At 56.6% G+C, this 18,229-nt stretch overlaps 1 protein-coding gene across 3 annotated transcripts; it reads right to left on the reverse strand.

Annotated features, from left to right (window-relative positions):
- Nucleotides 1-1,763: 1,763 nt before the first annotated feature.
- Nucleotides 1,764-16,506, reverse strand: AP5Z1 (adaptor related protein complex 5 subunit zeta 1). 3 transcript variants are annotated; one of them, XM_043915379.1, is made up of 17 exons: nt 16,356-16,506; nt 7,446-7,583; nt 7,189-7,375; nt 6,859-7,000; nt 6,665-6,777; nt 6,218-6,386; nt 5,860-6,000; nt 5,692-5,729; nt 5,457-5,619; nt 4,892-5,070; nt 4,371-4,513; nt 4,043-4,183; nt 3,639-3,750; nt 3,280-3,377; nt 2,799-2,931; nt 2,507-2,721; nt 1,764-2,277 (listed from the first exon to the last, which is right to left on the reverse strand). In XM_043915379.1, the coding sequence occupies exons 1-17, from the start codon at nt 16,394-16,396 to the stop codon at nt 2,007-2,009; spliced, it is 2,424 nt and encodes an 807-aa protein (XP_043771314.1). In that variant the 5' UTR covers nt 16,397-16,506; the 3' UTR covers nt 1,764-2,006. The 3 variants fall into 3 exon arrangements, with proteins under 3 accessions (XP_043771314.1, XP_043771315.1, XP_043771316.1); XM_043915380.1 differs by lacking the exon at nt 16,356-16,506 and adding an exon at nt 8,759-8,773; XM_043915381.1 differs by lacking the exons at nt 7,446-7,583; nt 16,356-16,506 and having other exon boundaries at nt 6,665-6,772; nt 7,189-7,328.
- Nucleotides 16,507-18,229: the final 1,723 nt, after the last annotated feature.

An 18,229-nucleotide genomic window follows, 5' to 3' on the forward strand; every position in this document is an offset into this window, starting at 1 on the left:
ACCCAAAAGAAACTCTTAGAGCCCAGATTGAAATGAGGCCACAGGTTCAGGGAGGCTGGCCCCCGGCCTCCCACCTCCGTGGTTGGGGGACAGTCCTGCGGGTCTGGGGTAAGACCCCAGGGCTCCTCTGCTCGCAGGGAGCGCGGGTGCCACCTGTCTGTGGGGAGGTGCCCAGGTCACGCCCGGGCCGTTGTGTGAGGCCGGTACTGTTATTACCCCCGCTGAAGGGACTGGCTGCCGACTCCAGTACTGGTGCCTAGCTCCACGGACAGAGGAGCCCGTGGGATCGCGGTGGGACACGGCCGTCAGTCACTCAGACGCTTTCCCTGTTTCACTTTCAGGTGAAGGTGGAGCACGTGGGACAGCGGTTTCCTGTATCTGGGCGGGCGGAATGGCGCGGGGAAACCGCACAGAACCGCCTCTGCAAGCCGCCGCCCTCCTCTCTGCGCCTGGGCACGGCCTCAGCTGAGCGCTCTGCGGGCATGCAGACCTCGACCTTGACCTCGCACCACGGCTGGGCCAGGCTCCCAGGCCCGCAGCGTCCACCTGTGTGTGGTGTGGACACCTCGTGGGCCACCCGGCCCCGCCGGTGAGTGGGCGCACGCTCCCCACATGAGCCCAGGGCAGAACGGGCGGTAACCGCCACCTCCACCTGGCGCAGTCAGGATTTGAACTCGGGTCGTTCAAGTAGACTCAGCCACCACCAAAGTCTACCCTACAGAGAGAATGGGAAGGGAACACTGCTGGAGGGGGCCTTGGCCCAGTGTGAGGAAGCAAGCAAGATCCCCTCAAAACCCACGTTCTCAAACGAGTTCTTAACGCACGTTTGGGGCGCAAACTTGCAATACCTGACGACCTGAAAACACTGGAAGCTACACGTTACGGGGTGTTTGCAAAATGGAGTTTCTTCTAGGTGACATGTGCTCCATCTGGGCCTCCCGGGACCCCAGTCCGGAGGGCTGGGCAGCAAGGCTGAGGGGCTCACAGGGCTGGGCCAGCCCCGCCCCGGGAGGGTAGAGCCGGGTGCACCACTGGTCACTACTCGGGAAGCATCTGAGGCCAGCACACCATGCAGACGCTGCGCTCCGCAGGGCGCCTGAGGGGCGAAGCCTACTGGGGGCGGGGCCAAGGGCGTGGCCAGTGCCTGGGGGCTGGACCCGCGAGGGGCGGGGCCAGGGCGGCCTGGCCGGGACTCGCGGAGCAGCAGCGCCACCTGGTGGCCGGGCTCCTCCAGGCGCAGGTGGGGCTGGACTGCAGGCCGACTTCAATCGAAGAGCGGTAGGGAGCGCTGGGGCTGCAAGGGGTTCTGGCCCCACCGCACCCAGTCTGTCCCACTCGGGGTCAGAGCAGAGCGCACCTGATCTCCCGGTAAGGCTTCCAGCAGCACGTGCTGGGGTGGCCTTGTCCTGCTGGTGGGAGGCTGCAGGCCTGTGGAGGCAGCAGGGCCCGGACCCGCCTTCCCATCTCCAAGCTCCTCGGGAGCATGAAAAGCTCTCCAGTCACTGACCAGACTCATCTCCCAGTGCAGCCGTTGGCTCTGGGAGATGGACACGGCTCCTTTCTGACCGCGTGTCAGTGCTCTGTTCTCAACCATCGGGGACATGTGGGCATTAGGCAGGAGGACCCCCGGGGAAGGTCCCCCACATCCGGGGCCAGGTCTCCCGGCCCAGCAGCAGCGGGTCCCCTGCGCAGAGACGATGGGGCAGCCTGCGGGGCTTCCTGGGTGGAGAGGGAGGGAACCGACCCTGCCTCGTTCGCACAGATGTTTTGTGAAGGAGGTTTATTTTTGTTTTATCTCCTCTTGCCCCCAAATAACAGCAGGACACAGATCAGCCTTCACCTAGTCCCAAGAGGGGCCAAAGCCGAGACTCTGCTGTCCCCACCAGAGGAGGCAGAGACCGAGGCTGAGATGGTGACCTCCTCCCCAAGCCTCTCCGACCCCTGAGGCCATGGCAGGGACGGAACAGCAGGCTCTGCAGCCTGGCGCCCACTGGGCCCCCGTCCCCTCACCCTGGCAGGAGGCTTGCCTCCCGCTCCAGCAGCCGGCTGACCATGTCCAGGGCCAGGGGCAGGGCTGTGTTGGAGTCGCGGTGATAGCGGGGCTGGGACACCTCCACGCTGGGCGTGAGCACGAACTGGGCCACGCTGGGCATCTTGAGCAGGTTTAGCAGCTCGGTGGCCCGTGTGCGGACAGCTCCCAGGTCGTCTTCACTGTGCACGGGGCCTGCGGCTGGGCTCTGGGCCAGGGTCCTCATCTTGGACAGGAGCAGAGAGACCCTGGGGGTGGGGGCCCAGCCCATCAGCGCAGGCGCACCCCTCAGGTGGACGGGGGCTTGGGCTAGTGTGGCCTTAACTCCGAGAAGTGCCCATAGCCCTGGCCACTGGCGTCCAGCTGGGAGGCTAGTGCAGACGCTGTGTCCAGGTGTCTGGGAGGGGGCGGCCGCCAAGCCCTTTGCTTTCCCCACGGGAAGGTTGTAGGTTCCCTCTACCTGCCCCAAACCTGTACCTGGGGATCAGGTCTTGGCTCCGGGAGGCCAACTTGGTCAGCGTGGTCATCAGCACAGTGATGACCTGTGGAGGACACTTGGGAAGGGCAGTGGAGGGCCGAGCCTGAGTGACCTCGAAGAGCAGGGCCTCCAGAGCTTCGAAGAACCTGCTGATCTGCTCTGCGGTGCAGCGCCGGTCCCAGGACACTGAGAGGTACTCGCCGATGGCCCACACCTGGCCGGGGGACAGCACTCAGCCCGCAGCAGGCCCCATGTCAGGCGCGGGCCGGGGTGATAGGGTGGCCACCTTACCACAGACGTGAGCATGTACCCGGTGCCAGAGGGCCCCCCCAGGCTGCCCACGAACTCCAGCAGCTCTTTGGCCTGCTCGACCACCAGCGGGGGGTGCAGCTTGCACAGGGCCGGGAACTGGGAGCTCAGCACCCTGCCAGAGAGGGCACCCTCAGAGACCCCAGGCCCACGGCCGTCCGGAGGAGAACCAGGTGGTGGGGTGGGGACAGCTCTGTCCTTGGGCTGGGCTGGCGAGGGGACGAGCCTGCACGAGTCAGGCTTTCAGAAAGGGCACCTTCTGGAAGGCTCTGCCCAAGAGAAGCTTGGGGTGGGGAATGTGGCAACTCTCTGGAGTGGGAAGGGTCTGTGCGGCAGCCCACGAAGTGCTGAGGCTGGGCCTGAGGAGGGGTCTGTGGTGACCAGAGCTGAGAGGGGCTGAGGGCGCGGGAGGCTGCAGCTATAGGAGGGGTGGAGCCCCGCGGAGACGCCGGGAGAGACCCACCTGTGCACGTCGGCTTCATACCCCTCAACCTGGAAAAGCGCATCACTTCTCTCCAGGAGCAGCAGCGCCAGCCGGCTGGCCAGGGCCCCGTCGGCGAACTGGGAGGGAGAGCGAGCCTGGGTACCTGCCCAGAGGCACCTCTGCGCCGCACCTGACTGTGTCTGCTGCCTTGGGGGCTGCTCACAGCTGCGTCCTGGGGGGACAGGAGCTGGGCCCGGGCTGCTGTGAGTAGCACTTTCCACCCCGACCCGCGCACTGCCGAGGTCTGCCCCTGGCCGGCAGTGATGCTGGGGCCCTGTGGCTCCTGGCTCCGGCTGGCCCTCTGCTGCGGGCATGGAGGCCCTAGGAGGCAGGCTCACCTGCGTCACTGCCGCGAAGAATGCTCGGAGTAGGGTGGGCACGGCCTGCGCACACTGGACTACCCGCGCGCAGCTGGCCAGGGGCTGCAGCAGCTGGTGGAGCGGCGTCAACCTGGGGAGATGGGTGTGGCGGGGGTCAGGGGACCGGGCCAGTCCCGGAGCTTCCGCCTCTCGGGTGCTCAGCCTCACTTCCTCCGTCTGCGGAAGGAATCAGTGTGCCCCCACCCGCCGGAGCAGTAAGGACAGGACTGGGGAGCAGAACAAACCACAAGCTCAGTGCCCGGGAAGCGCTCAGTCACGCGGTCAGCGCTGCTGGCGGCTGTGAGCAGAGCTCTCTCTCCAGGTCAGAAGGCCGGGCTCCGGTTGCAGCGGCCCGCGCTCAGGACCCACCCCGGTGTGCCTACCTTTCTGTGGTCCCGCTGGCCTTGGCGCGCAGCAGGTGCTGGAAGAGGCCCTGAGCCTGGGGGTCCCGCAAGGCCTCCAGGCAGCCGGGGGCTCTCACAGAGATGTCCCAGAGCGGCCTCTCAGATGCAGCCTGCGACGACCTGCGAGCAACAACAGTGTGGCCAGGCTGGGACGTGGGCTCCAGCCCCGGCCCCTGCCCCTGCCCCGTGGTGTCCCCGGTCAGGGAGAGACTCGAGCAGCCGTCACCCTAACGGCACCTGCCCTGGACTGGGCCTTGCAGGGGGCGGGGCAGATGCGGGGGAAAGGGGAGCAGTGGGCTGGGCTCACCGGAGCTGCAGGTCCAAGGCTGCGGTCAGGCTCGGCAGGTCCAGCAGCAGGTGGAGCATCTCCACGGCCGTCTCTGCGTCGACCAGCGCCGGCAGGAGCGCCACAAACTCGGACGTGAGGGCTGGACTGCTCCAGGCCTGAAACTGCAGGGATGAGAGGGCGCCACCTCAGTCCCCCCGATCCCAGGGTCGGAACGTGCCCTTCACCGTCCTCCCCGTGATCCTGCTTGCTTCCGCCCTCAGCTGGTGCCAATAATCAATCCCTGTGCATCTGCCATCGTTTCTTCCTGATCAAAGGACTAAGTCTCTGATTTTGGAAAAGCCCCGCAGTGACATGCCAACCTCAAAACATCCATCAGAGATGATGGTGCCAAAAGGCTGAACACAGCAGGCGGGGCCCCCAGCGGAGCTGCTAACTCTGAACCAACTCTGTGGGCTCTGCCAGCCCAAGCGCGCCTTCCCAAGGGCCCAGGGTCACCATGTGCATGGGCGCGCGCTGCCCCAGAGGCCCAGCTCACACGCCTTGAAGAGGTTGGGGAAGCTGGTCTTGAGAAGGTCCAGGTTGCTGCCGAGCAGCAGAAGGGGGTCCCTGCAGAACTGGACGAACTCGAAGGCCAGCATCGGGCTGTGGAAGTGTTCCGACGGGATCCTGGTGAAGAGGTGCTGGTAGACAGCATCGGCGTCCACTGCGGCGGCCTCCCCTGAGAGCACCAGCTCCGTCAGGGCAGGCGGCCTCAGGCCCGGCCTCCAGGGCCTCTTGCGTCCCCGGGACACCCCCGGCCGACACGTCTGGCGTCACAAGCACGGGAGGGCCGGCTGAGCGCACCCAGCTCTTCCTGTGTCTGGCCACAGACCCGCCCCTCTGGGTACGGAGGTGAGGACTGCTCCTTAGAGGGGCTGGCTTCCAGGCACCTTCTAGGGAATGCCTTGGTGAAGAGCGCTCGAGATTAACATCGACTTGGTAACATTTTAAAACTCCCCTCCACGTAAGTGCTCGGTGCCCATCAAAGCACCGCTGCTCTCCGGCGGCGGAGGGGGCTGTGAGGAGGACCGGGCCGCCCTGTTCTCCAGCGCGGGAGGTGCTCACCGTGCCGCAGGAAGAACCGGGCGACGGGCAGCAGCGCGCGGGCGCAGGCCGGGTCCCCGCAGAGCCGGGTCCGCAGGGCCCGCAGGCACGGGAGGACGCGGTACAGGAAGGCGGGGTCCTGCCGGCAGAGCACGTCCAGCACCAGCACGGCCTCCACCAGGCACTGTGGAGACACGGGCGGCTCAGAGGGTGCGTGGGCCCCCCCGCCACCCCGAGGCCGCCCGCCGGCACTCACTGCCTTCTGCAGGTCCGAGTCGGCCTTCCTCAGGGCTCCTGGGGGAGGGAAGAGGGCCGCCTGGTCTCTGGGTCCCACCGGCACCTACGGGTGAGGAGCGGCCGGGGAGCCCGCATCTGGGGGACCCGGCGCAGACACGCAGGCAGGCGGGGCAGGCCCAGGACTCACGCCGGCCGCTCTGCTCCAGGAGGCGCTGGCAGTACTCCAGGGCCTTCTCCCGCAGCCACTCAGCGGGCGGCAGCAGGTGGCTGGCAGTGGAGGCGGCCGAGAGCACGGACACGGTAGAGCCCTCCAGCTCCGACCTGTCATCTGGAAGAGAGGCGGATGGCTCAGCAGCTTGCGGGGATGGGCGGTCTGGAAGGCAGGGGAGCGTCCCCATCTGGGCGCCCAGTCCCGCCAGCTCCCACCCTCACTGGACACCCGCAGTGTAGACGCACCCGGACTGTCTAAACCGCTAGCAGGTGAGCAGGTGAGTCGTTTGACTCCAACGTCTGGGAAAGGCACCCAGGGGCCCGCCCTGTCCCACCTGCATCCGTGGCGCTGGGGTGTGCGGGGCCGCCCTGCAGCAGCCAGCCCCGCAGCATGGAGAAGGCCTGCACGTTCAGCCGCTGGTCCTCCGTGAAGCGCTGGCCCGTGGACAGCACTGTGAAGAAGTCCGTGGCCACAGTCCCGTCCACCTCGGTGACAGGGCCCGGCTGCAGGGGACAAGGAAGGTCAGCGGGCGCGGAAGGGCCGAGAACAGCCAGGGCACCCTCATAGGACGCGAGGATGAGGGTGCTTGGGCTGATGACACGGCCCTGCTCACGATCCCCTCCTGACCGGAGACTCCTCACAGCATCGCGGGGGCGGGGCCCAGGCACCACGCCCGCAATGGCTGCGTGGAGACAGGAGAGGGGCCATCCTGGGACGGGGCGGCGCTCCCGCAGGAGGAGCAGACGGCAGCCCGCAGATGGCCCACGCCCCTGAGACTCACCTGCCGGGCTCTGGGTGCGGAGAAGAAGCCCCCGGAGGCGTGGGCCGCCCCTTGCTGGACACTGGCATAGCGGAGCCAGTCCCCCAGCCGCTTGCTGAGCGCCTTGGTCTGCTCTGCGGGGGACACCATGGGGATGGAGTTAAGTGTGCGGGGCTTCCTGGGAACCGGTCCCCCGCTGACAGGAGTATGCTGACCTCCAGGAAGGGCATCCGGGGCCAGGCTGGCCACCTTGGACACGACCGGGAGGAGGTGCGTCAGGCTGGGCCCCTCAGGCTGCCGACTCTCCAAGACCTTGATGACACGCTGGCCCATGGTCCTGACCTGCTGTGGGTCGCCCTGCAGACCCCCCAGTGGAACGTGAACACCGACTTCCCCCAGAAACACCACTCCGCCCAGGCGTCCAGAACATCACCAGGGCAGGCCCAGCCCATCCCAGCCCGCTCGCTCACGGGGTGCACACAGCCGGCTGGATCGCTGAGCCCCAGGGCCACCGGGGGGGGTGGGGGCTGCGGCAGTCACAGTACCTGGGCCAAGAGCACGGAGGCCACCAGGCCCAGCTGCCGCGAGCTCTGCGCGTGGTCGCAGGACAGGCTCAGGCTGTCGGAGGGCGCCATCTCTCTCAGCACAGCGGCACACAGCAGCTGGAGCCGCTCGGGGCAGCGGGGCGAGCAGAGGGCGGTCTGCAGCAGCGCCACACACGCAGGCTCCAGCCTGCGGGGCAGGGGCCGGTCAGCCCGCGCGGGGCTGGGCGGGCCGCCCGGGGGCCAGGGTGGGCGCTCACCTCCTGCTATACTTGGTGGCCGCCACGATGAGGAAGAGCCTCCGCAGGGCGTCCAGGGTGTCGGGGCCCCAGTCCTCCGCCTGCAGCAGTGCGCTGACGCGGGCACAGAACCTGCCTAGCTCCTCGGCCCCGACCTCCCTACAGAGAGAGAGACAGACCACCACATGGGCAACCGGAAGCGCTGCCCCAGCGGGGGACAGGCCCTCCTCAGCAGAGGGGCCTGGGTGTCGTGGGGCCCCGGGGGGGGGGGGGCTCTAGGCCTCTCGGGATGAACTGCTGACGGGTACCTGAGACAGGTCCTCGCCCCCTCCCCGCTGGAGGGAGACCCTCACGCCACCAGCTTCCACACACACAGGTTTTGTTATTCCAGGAGCAGAAAAAAAAACAATCGGTTTAGGAGTCAAAACTAAGGGAGATTTAGTCTGAACCAAGTTGCTTTTCAAAAGATTCTTTTAGCTTCTGGGAATAAGAGTTAAGTATGATAGAGCAAATATTATGACATTACTCTAGTGCTTAATTTAAAATATATCTACTGAGCCTTTACAACAGGTTCGATACTGAATGAGGTCTCAAAACAGCCTGCTTCCCATTCCATGCTGAAAGGCAAGGAGAAGCAACATGCCAGCAAGTCACCACGCTGCGAGCTTCTGGGGGGGTTCCCGGAAGGGCGCAGCGCACAGCTGGGCCCTCCCCCCCCCCCCCCCAACAAGCTGTGGGTGAAGCCCACCACATCCATTCTGCTGGCACTCAGGGTCTGCAGTTTTGACCTTAGTGCGTGTGCACCCCCAGCCTCTGAGGCTGTGGAGGGGGTCCTGGGCAGTGGTTTGTGCTTCCCCATTTCACTTGAGGGCTGGCAGAGACGTCCCAGCAGACTCCCCCACCACTGCCCCCTCATTTCATTTCTTCACTTATTCTGGCCACAGCAGGACGCAGCTCCCTACAGACACAAGCGGAGGCCTGAGTGGGCGGAGGAGACTCGGCCCTGGGCTGGTCCAGCCTGCTTTTCTCTGGGTGATGTCGGAGGCAGAGACTGCCAGCCTGTCCCAGACGGCGGTGTCCTTCGTCCACACCCAGCTCAGCCCTTTCCAACCACAGGAGAGTCCCCTGCCCACACCCTCAGCAGCTCCCCGCTGCTCTCAGACCCAGACTCCCTGGTGCCGGCGACGCACACAAGTGCCCAGCCATCCTGACTTCCCCGAGGGCACCGCGTCCTGTTTGCCTGCCTTCGCTGGCTCGGACCCTCTGCCTGGAACGCTCTTGGCTGCTTCCCTCGCTGGATAATGCCCCCAGCCCTGCACACCCTCCCCGCTTACCCAAGTCCCTCCTTCCTCTGCAGCTCTCAAGTTATGCTTCTGATAAGCTTCTCCAGCCTCCTTTCCATCTCTGAAAAATTTAGAACTAAAATTTTCTCCAAATCTTAACTCCCAAACTTTAGTATTTGTTTTAAAGTGCCACGAAAAATCAAAGACTTAAAGAAAAATAGTGAACACTAGTAAGACACAACTGATAGTTACTTAACCTTTCCTCAAATCTTAACAGGAATTCCTACCCACCTAAGAGACAGAGAAATAAGAAATAGGGCTATTCCTTCTGCCTGTGAGTTTATGACCGTGAACAGAAGACAAGCTGGGAGTTGTGAGTGGGTCTTAGCTCTTCGTGTCCCTGGCAAGAACTGTGGGGCAAGCATATCGCATGTTGAGTGAGATGCCAGCATTCCATCTACTTTCTGGGGAGAGGAGAGCAGGAGGACACAGAGCTCACCTCCCACCACAAGCGCGCGCACAGCACCCTGACGTGAGGAGCGATTCCCACTGAGAACGAACTGGAGCCTGGCGGAGTCCTGTGACCCTGGGCGGGGAGGAGGACCCACACGGACTTTGGGGAGGAGGAGTGGACACAGGAGAGAGGGGTCTGAACCACATACTGTGTGTCCCAGCCTTGGGGTCTGACGCCAGGAAGAAGAGTCCTTTGGCTGGTTTGAAAACCAGTGAGACCAAGAGCAGGGCTGCAAGAAACCTAGACTCCACTTGTGAAGCGTGGGCCTGGGCTTGCTCACTGCCCAACTAAGGCAGGGGAAGCAGAATGTGACTGTCCGGGGCTCTGGCTCGTTCTGGGCGTCCCAGGGCACGCAGTGGTAAAGAAGCTGCCTGCCAATGCAGGAGACGCAGGTTCAACCCCTGGCTCAAAGACCCCTTGGAGGAGAGGATAGTCACCCACTCCAGTATTCCTGCCTGGAGAATCCCATGGACAGAGGAGTCTGGCGGGCTGCAGTCCATGGGGTCGCAAAGAGTTGGACACGGCTGAGCACGCGATGGCTGGTTTCCATGCCGGCCCAGCCAGCACCCGCCCCAGCCCTGCTCCGCTTTAAGGGCAAGGATGCCACTGCTGGGAGGGGGGCGAGCACATATTCAGAGGGAACGAACGGAACCAGCCTGGATCTGATCCTCAGGGCTTCTGCTCCAGCCGTGGGACCCGACCCCACCCCGCGAGGGCAGTGATGGCTACTGCGGTGCGGAGAATCCAGCTCCCCGACTAGGCACGTGCCCAGGGACACCCCTTCAGGATCACACGTGATGGGTAACTGTTCCACCTTATGTCACAGACACAGAAAACTAAAGCAAGATGAGAAGGCAGAGAGCTGAGAAAACAACTAATCAAACAGAGAATTACCAGAAAAAGAGCCCAAAGTATTAGTAGTAAGAATGCTACCTGAACTAGGGAAAAGAACTGAACACAGAATTTTAACAAGGAACTAGAAAAAAAAATAATCAGGGCAGAAGCATACAACAACTGAAATGAAAAACATACTAGAAGGAATAATAACCGGCTATGTGATACAGAAGAACATGCAGGTGCTCTGGAAGACAGAGTGAAAATTATCCAATCAGAACAGCAAAAAGAAACACATTTTAAGAAATGAAGCCCAATTAAGACCCCTCTGGGACAACAGCAAGGGTGCTAACATTCATATACAAGGGTCCGAGAAGAAGGGTTGAAAATGTATTTGATGAGATTATGACTGAAAACTTCCTGAACCTAAAGAAGGAAACAGCCAGGTACAGGAAGCAAAGAGACCCCAAAGACACCCACACCAAGACATACCAAAATTAAAGTGGCAAAAGCTAAAGAGAGAATGCCAAAGGCAGCAAGAGAGAAACAGTCACATACAAGGGAAGTCCCACACGGCTTCAGTGGGTTCTTCCGTAGGAACTGCTCAGACCAGGAGGGGTGGCAGGATATATTTAAAGTCCCAAAAGGAGAACCTACAGTCTGGGGTGCTTCACCCAGCAACGTCATCATTCAGAATTAAAGGAGAGGTGAAGAACTTTTCAGACTAGCAAAAACTGGAACAGTTCATCGCTACTACACTGACCCTGAGAGTTACAGGAATTTATAGATTAGGAAAACACCCATGAGTAAGGGCAAATATATAGTAAAGGCTGTGGGTCAACCACCTAAGTTGCCACAAAGATCACATACGGGAACCCCATGGTAGGTAACCACAAATCAAAAAAAAAAATCAAGAAACAATGGAGAAGTAGATAAAAACAGCTAGAAAGCGAGCAAGAACATGGCAGTGAGCACACACCCGTCAGTGATCACTGTAAATGCCAATGGACTGTTATGCTCCCATCAAAAGACATAAGCCAAACTGGTTAGTTTAAGAGAGTCACTTCACAACTAAGGACACAGACTGAAAGCAAAGGGGATGGAAAAAGATACTTCATGTAAATAGAAATAGGAAAGCAGGGCAGCAATACTTGTTATCAGACACAGTAGACTTTAAAACAAAGTCTGTAACAAAAGACAAAGAAGGGCGTTACATAATGATACAGGGATCAATACATGAAGAGCATATTATACTGACGAACATCTACGCACCTACTGAAGCAGCACCTAAATGCGAACAGGCCAAAAGGGAGAAGCTGACAAGGACACAGTAACAGCGGGGCTTTAACATCTCACTCGCATCAGTGGACAGACTGCTCAGTCGTGCCCACGGGCTGCAGCCCCTTGGCTCCTCTGCCAGGCAAGAAGACTGGAGTGGGCTGCCATGCCCTCCTCCAGAGGATTCTTCCCAACTCAGGGATGCAACCTGCGTCTCCCGCATTGCAGGCAGCTTCTCTACCGTGTGAGCTGCCAGGGAAGCAATCGTATCAACAGACTTATTACTCAGACATAAAAATCAATAAGGACGCAGCAGTCTTAAATGATACAAGTAAACGAGGCGGACTTGATCTATAGGATTCTTCACCCAACGCCAGTTGAATACGCATTCTTTTAAAATGCACACAGGATGTTCCCAGGATAGATGACATATCAGATTATTAAATGAGCCTCAACAAATTTAAGAGGACAGAAATGATAACCAGTATCATTTCTGACCACAACAGTATGAAACTAGAAATGAATTACAGAAAGAAAAAAAGGGAAAAACACAAACATGTAGAGTCTCTACGGGCTATTAAACATGCTACTAAAATAAGCAACAAAGAAACGGAAGAGCAAATAAAAAATACCTCAAGAGGAAAAGAGCACATCCCTAAATCTATGGGATGCAGCAAAAGCAATTCTAAGAGGGAAGTTTACAGCAATCCAGGCATATCTCAAGAAACGAAAGTCTCAACCTACCTACCTTCCATCTGAACAGAAGAGACAAAGTCCAAAGTCAGCAGATGGAAGGAAATGATAAAGATCAGAGAAGAAACAAAACAGAGACTGGAACAATAGACCAGATTTTAAAAGACAAAACTGATAAGCCTTTAGGTCAGGGTGATCAATAAAAACAGAGAGAGGACCCAAATAAAACAAGATATGAAAGAGGAGAAATTGTGAAGTGAGATACCAAGAAACTCCACAGAGAATACTACCAATACTTAACAGGCAGACAAATGTGATGACATAGAAGAATTGGATACATTTCTAGAAATATACAATTTCCAAGACTGAATCAGGAAGAAACAGACAATCTGAACAGACCTGTCACTAGCAGTGAAATTAAATTAGTAATAAAACTTCCAGCAAACAAAAGTCCGGGACCAAAGAGCTTCATGAGGGAATTCTACCAAACATATAGAGAGATAATACCTATCCTCAAACTATCCCAAAAAACCGAAGGGGAGGGAACACTCTCCAATTCTTTCTATGAGGCCATGATTACCTTGATACCAAAATCAGGCAGACACTACAAACAACAAAAAAAAATTTACAGGTCAGTATCTATGATGAACATAGATTTGAAAATCCTCAAAAGAACATTAGCAAACAAAATTCAACAATATAAAAAGATCATGGGGAATTCTCTGGTGGTCAAGTGATTAGAACCCTGCGATTTCACTGCTGAGGGTGAAGGTTCAATCTCTGTTGGGGAATTAAGATCCCACAAGCCATGAAGTATGGCAAAAAAAAAAAAAAAAAATCCTACACCATGGTCAAATTAGATTTATGTTTATTCCAGGGTCACAAGGATGCTTCAACATCTTCAAATCAATTGGTGTAATACACCACATTAACAAATGGAAGGATAAAATTCACGTGACTGTCTCAATAGATGCAAAAAGCAGCATTGGACAAAAATCAATATTCATTCATGACAAATACTCTCATCAAAGTTGGTATCAAGGGAACATAATAAAGGTCATTTATGACAAACCCACAGCTAACGTCATACTCAACACTGAAAAGCTGAAAATACTTTTCTTCCAGCATCAGGAACATATATAAGGATACCCACTCTAGTGTAGTGTTTTGTAGGAGCACTTTAGTAAGTAGGAAGTCCTAGCCACAGCAGTCAACTAGGAGAACAAATAAAAGGCATAAAACTTGGGAGGGAAGTAAAACTCACTATTTGCAGATGACATGATACCATATATATAGAAAACTAAAGTTTCCACCAAAAACTATTACAATTAATAAAATAACTTCAGTTAAGTTGCCAGGATACAAGATTAATATTCAGAAACCTGTTGCTTTCCTATACACTAGTAAACAGCTATCAGAAAAAGGAAGAAAATAATCCTGTTAAAATCATGTGAAAAAGAATAAAATACCTAGGAATAAACATAACAAAAGAGGTGAAAGACCTATACTCTGAAAACTATAAAACACTGATATAGGAAATTGAAGATGACACAAAGAAATGGAAAGATATCTCATGTACAGGAGTTGAAGAATTAAAACTGCTAAAATCTCCATACTACCCAAAGCAATCTACAGATTTAATGTAATCTCTATCAAAATACCCATAGTTTTTTCACAGAACTAGAATAATTCTGAAACGTGAACAGGCAAAGCAATCTTAATAAAAAACAAAGCTGGAGAGAGGTATCAGGCTCTCTGATTTCAGACTAAACAACTACAAAGCTACAGTGGTCACTATGTAAACATTATGGTCCTGGCACCAACACACACACACCCCAATGAAACAGAATAGAGCGCCCAGAAGTAAAACCACACCCACGGCCAATTAACCTGTGACAAAGGAGGCAAAAATACACAATGAGGAAAAGACAGTCTCTTCAATTAGTGGTGCTTGGTAAAACCGGACAGTTACCTATAAAGGAAAGAAACTGGAACATTTTCTTGCACCGTATACAAAAATAAACAAAATGGAAAAAAAAAAATAAACAAAATGGATTAAATAACCTAAATGTAAGATCAGAAACCATAAAACTAGAAGACAGAACACTCTGTGACAGAATAGTGGCAATTTTTTTTTGGTTCTGTCTCCTAAGGCAAAGGAAGCAAAAGCAAAAACAAGCAAATGGGGCCTAATTATTACACTTAAAAGCTTTTGCACAGCAAAGGAAACCAACTTGATGGGAGAAAATATTTGCAAGTGATATGTCTAACAAGGGTTTAATATCCAAAATAAACAATTCACTCAACTCAATATGAAAAAAACAATTAAAAAATGGGCATAACACCTGAATAGACATTCCCCCTAAGACGACACACAGACGGCCAATGGGCAGATAGAAAGATGCTCAACTGAGAGAAACAAATCAAAACCACAACGAGGTAACACCTCACACCTGTCAGAATGGCTATCAACAAGAAGACCACAGTAACAAATACTGGTGAGTAAATGGAGAAAAGAAAACCCTAGTTCACTGTTTGGAGAAGGCAATGGCACCGCACTCCAGTACTCTTGCCTGGAAAATCCCTTGGATGGAGGAGCCTGGTAGGCTGCAGTCCATGGGGTCGCTAAGAGTCGGACACGACTGAGCGACTTCACTTTCACTTCACTTTCATGCACTGGAGAAGGAAATGGCAACTCACTCCAGTGTTCTTGCCTGGAGAATCCCAGGGATGGAGGAGCCTGGTGGGCTTCTGTCTATGGGGTCACACAGAGTCGGACACGACTGAAATGACTTAGCAGCAGCAGCAGTTCACTGTTGGCGGGAATGTAAATTGGTGCAGTCACTGGAAAACTGTAGAGGTTCCTCAAAAAAACTAAAAACTGAACTATATTCCTGGGTTTATATCCAAAGAAAACAAAAACTCTAATTTGAAAAGGTCATGCACCCCAATGTTCACAACAGCCCTGTTTACAACAGCAAAGACATGGAAGCAATCTAAATGTCCATCAACAGATGACTGGATAAAGAAGATGTGATGTGTATATACACAATGGAATATTACTCGGCCATAAAGAATGCAATTCTGCCATGCGCAACAGCATGGAAGAACCTAGAGAGCATTATGCACAGTGAAATAAGTCAGAGAAAGACAAATACTGATTATCATTTATATGCAGAATACAAAAAATGGAATTAATGAATACAACAAAACAGACTTACAGAGCACACATACTAGTGGTTATCAGTGGAGACGGAATTGGGGAGGGGAAGGGGTTAAGAGGTACAAACCATGTATTAAACAAGATATAGATACACAGTACAGCACAGGGAATGTTGTCAATTATTTTATAACAACTTTAAATGGAATATAATCTATTAAAATACTGAAGCACTACATTGTACCCCTGAAACTGATGCTGTAAATCAATTGTACTTCGACTTTTTGAAAAAGCTATTTTCCCTTAATACAGCTTCTAAATTCAAACGAGCCTGAATTGGAATAGTGGAACTTGAGTATTGGAATATACGTCCAAGATTGAAGGAAATATAGACGTTTTTGTACTCAATGGGAGAAACACCAGCCTAACAGATTTTCAAGGGTTGTTTTGACTACAGCAAACTTCTGCCCCATTCACAGCCCCATTCAAACATTCAAGATCTTGCTTCCCTAAGATCACAGGAGCCTCAACCAGCCTAATTTTTTCCACCGACTGGTCTAGCTCCGAATCCAGGTAGTTTTTCCTTTAAACCATGGTTCTGGCCGCCTTTGCTTCTCCTCGAGTAGCATCGAGTCTCACACGGACGGACTGCGGGGTCTGGGTCCGAGTCTACATCGGTTTTCCCCCGTGAGTGGCCAGTCGGTGAGGAGAGGGCTACCGACTAGCCAGTGGGCGTCCAGAGGCAACCCGGGGCCAGAGGCCGGAGGAGCATCCCTCAACACGCCCAGCGCCCCCGCGAGAGTCTACCTTTCTAAGTCACTAACCCCCGCGGCTCTCCGAAGCCCTCGGAAGGCAGCGGACTCGCGAACCTCGCACAGAGCCCGCCACGGCTCGGTCCAGCCGGCTCCCCGGCGCGTCTGTGGCTTTCCAGGCCCTGACGCCGCCGAGCGCTCCGGAGCCCGCTCCTACCAGACGCGGGAGCCGCGGCCGCCGAGCCTCCAGCCCACCCCCGCGGGGCCCCAAGCCCGCTCGCTTTCAGCTCTTCCCTCAGAGCGCCTCCCCCGGGGGCTAGCTCGACCTTCCCGGACCTCCTCACGCCGGGTCCGGCCTCCTCCGAGGCCCCGCGCTGAGACCCACCGCCACGCGCGCGAGAGGTAAAGCGTGCTCACCTGGCCTGGCGGAGCAGACTCTCCGTCCCCGTCGCCAACATCGCACCGCCGCCGCCGCCCTGAGGGCGGGCCGTGCGCTCCTGCCGCGGGCGACTCGCGGAGCAGGGCCCACAGCGACGCGGCTTCCGGGCCGCGCAGCGTGCCGCCTCACGTGGGCTCGGCGCAAGGCCCCCGACCAATAGGCTTCGACGCGGCGCCTCCGCACGGGGAGGGGGCGGGACTGTGCGCGGGGGGCCCTGCAGGGCCTTCCGGCGCTTTACACCGCGGGTGCCGGGACCGCGGGGGCGTGGAGCCGCCTCACCTCGGAGCCATGTCGCTCGGAGCCCCGGCGCGGCTCCGGGCGCCGTTAGGGGCCTCAGCCCAGCGCTCCCGTTCCGGGTTCTGTCCCACAAACGCCGTCCGCTCCGTCGCCGGCAGGTCTTGTGTGCAGCGCGGCTGAAACTGCTGCAGACACCGCGGCCGTGGGCTGGGTCTGTGTCCAGAAGTTTGCAAGGAACAGCGGCAGCTCTTAGAAGTTCCTTTCTAAAATTCCCATTTCATTTTTTGCATCTAATGTAGGCTGTACCTGTCGCTTAAGAAAAAAACAACTTAACCCCCACCATAATCACAGTTTCTGGGTATCTCGTTTTACAGATGAGAGCAACAGGCTCAGAGAAGGAAGGTCAAATTCTAGTAAATTCTGAAAGGTGTGTTGGCCACAGTGTTTCCACCCTGCAGACCTCGTGGGGACACAGGGCAGGTCCTCTGCGCTGTGACAGTCCAGCGTGATAAATGCTGTCACAGCCGAACCAGGAGGAGTTCTCTGTGAGGGCCGGGTGCCTCAGATGAGTCCCGAGGGTGTCAGGCCAAGGGGTGGGAGGGGAAGGCAGAGGGAAGGTCCTGAAGGCAGCATGAAGGCCTGCTTCCCAGGACTTACATACGCCTGAGCGCCGCCTGCTGTCTGGCAGGAGAGAATGGACTGGGGCGGGGGGGTTGGGGGGGGGGGCGTGTAGAAAGGGCTGATCCAGAGTGAATGTGTGTGTGTGTGTGCGCGTGCGTGTGCATGGGTGTGTAGAAGGGGCTGATCCAGAGGAGGGAGGCTTCCTGAGTTAGGTAAGGGCCACCCGAGGAGGAACAGGGAAAAACCAAGGGCACCAATAGCTTTCTGCTTTCAGGGTGGTGCCGTTCCCTCGGCCATGGGGCAGGAGAGAATGAAGAGGGTTGTGGAGTCATTCATTCATGGGACAAGCAATTCTGGTGTCCCTGCGCTCTGCTCGGCAGTGTTTTAAGTTCTGGGAAACGGGGGAGGCTAAGTCCCTGTCCTCACGGAATTGACAGCCAGAAACACGGCTATCAAATACGTAACCATGTGCAGCTCAGTGGTGACAAACGCTCTGGAGGGATGATGAAGGGAGGAGAGGAGGAGGGTAAGGTTGGGTGTCTTTGGATAGGGCACATCAGCGAGGCCTTGGAAGGGTGAGCAGCGGGGAAGACCCTGGATGGGGGAAAAGGGGGACAGCTCAGTGCTCATCAGGAAGGGAACTGGGGAAGGGAGCCTGGCCACAGGCTGTCTCTGAAAGCCTGCCACGTACCGCACAGCAGCTGTCTCGCCTCTTACGAGGAGGGCTGTTACTGAAGGAGGTGGCTGACACTAAAGAACAGCCTCAGGGCCCAAGGTCATACCTGTAGGAAGAGGAGGGATCCGAACTGGCATCCAGACTCCCGGTCAGCTCGGAGTCACTCTGCCCGCTGCCTGATGAGGAGCGGCTGGCGAAGTGGGAGGACAGCCAGGGACACACGGGGTCCCAGAGGCTGCAGGATGCGGGGTTGAGTTCCAAGTGCCGCGGGGAGGCTGAGCGAGGTCAGCCTGACTCGGGGCACCTGGCGTCCATCTG

The sequence above is a fragment of the Cervus elaphus genome, chromosome 10 (assembly GCF_910594005.1).
Source record: "Cervus elaphus chromosome 10, mCerEla1.1, whole genome shotgun sequence".
NCBI lineage: Eukaryota > Metazoa > Chordata > Mammalia > Artiodactyla > Cervidae > Cervus > Cervus elaphus.

Excerpts from the sequence above, each read along its gene's own strand:
- AP5Z1 (XM_043915379.1), bottom strand. The coding sequence starts at position 16,396 with ATGTTGGCGACGGGGACGGAGAGTCTGCTCCGCCAGGCCAG. Across the intron at positions 7,001-7,188 it reads CCTCCGTGCTCTTGGCCCAG|GGCGACCCACAGCAGGTCAG; the intron begins GTACTGTGACTG and ends GGGGGTCTGCAG. Across the intron at positions 5,620-5,691 it reads ACTCGGACCTGCAGAAGGCA|TGCCTGGTGGAGGCCGTGCT; the intron begins GTGAGTGCCGGC and ends GTGTCTCCACAG.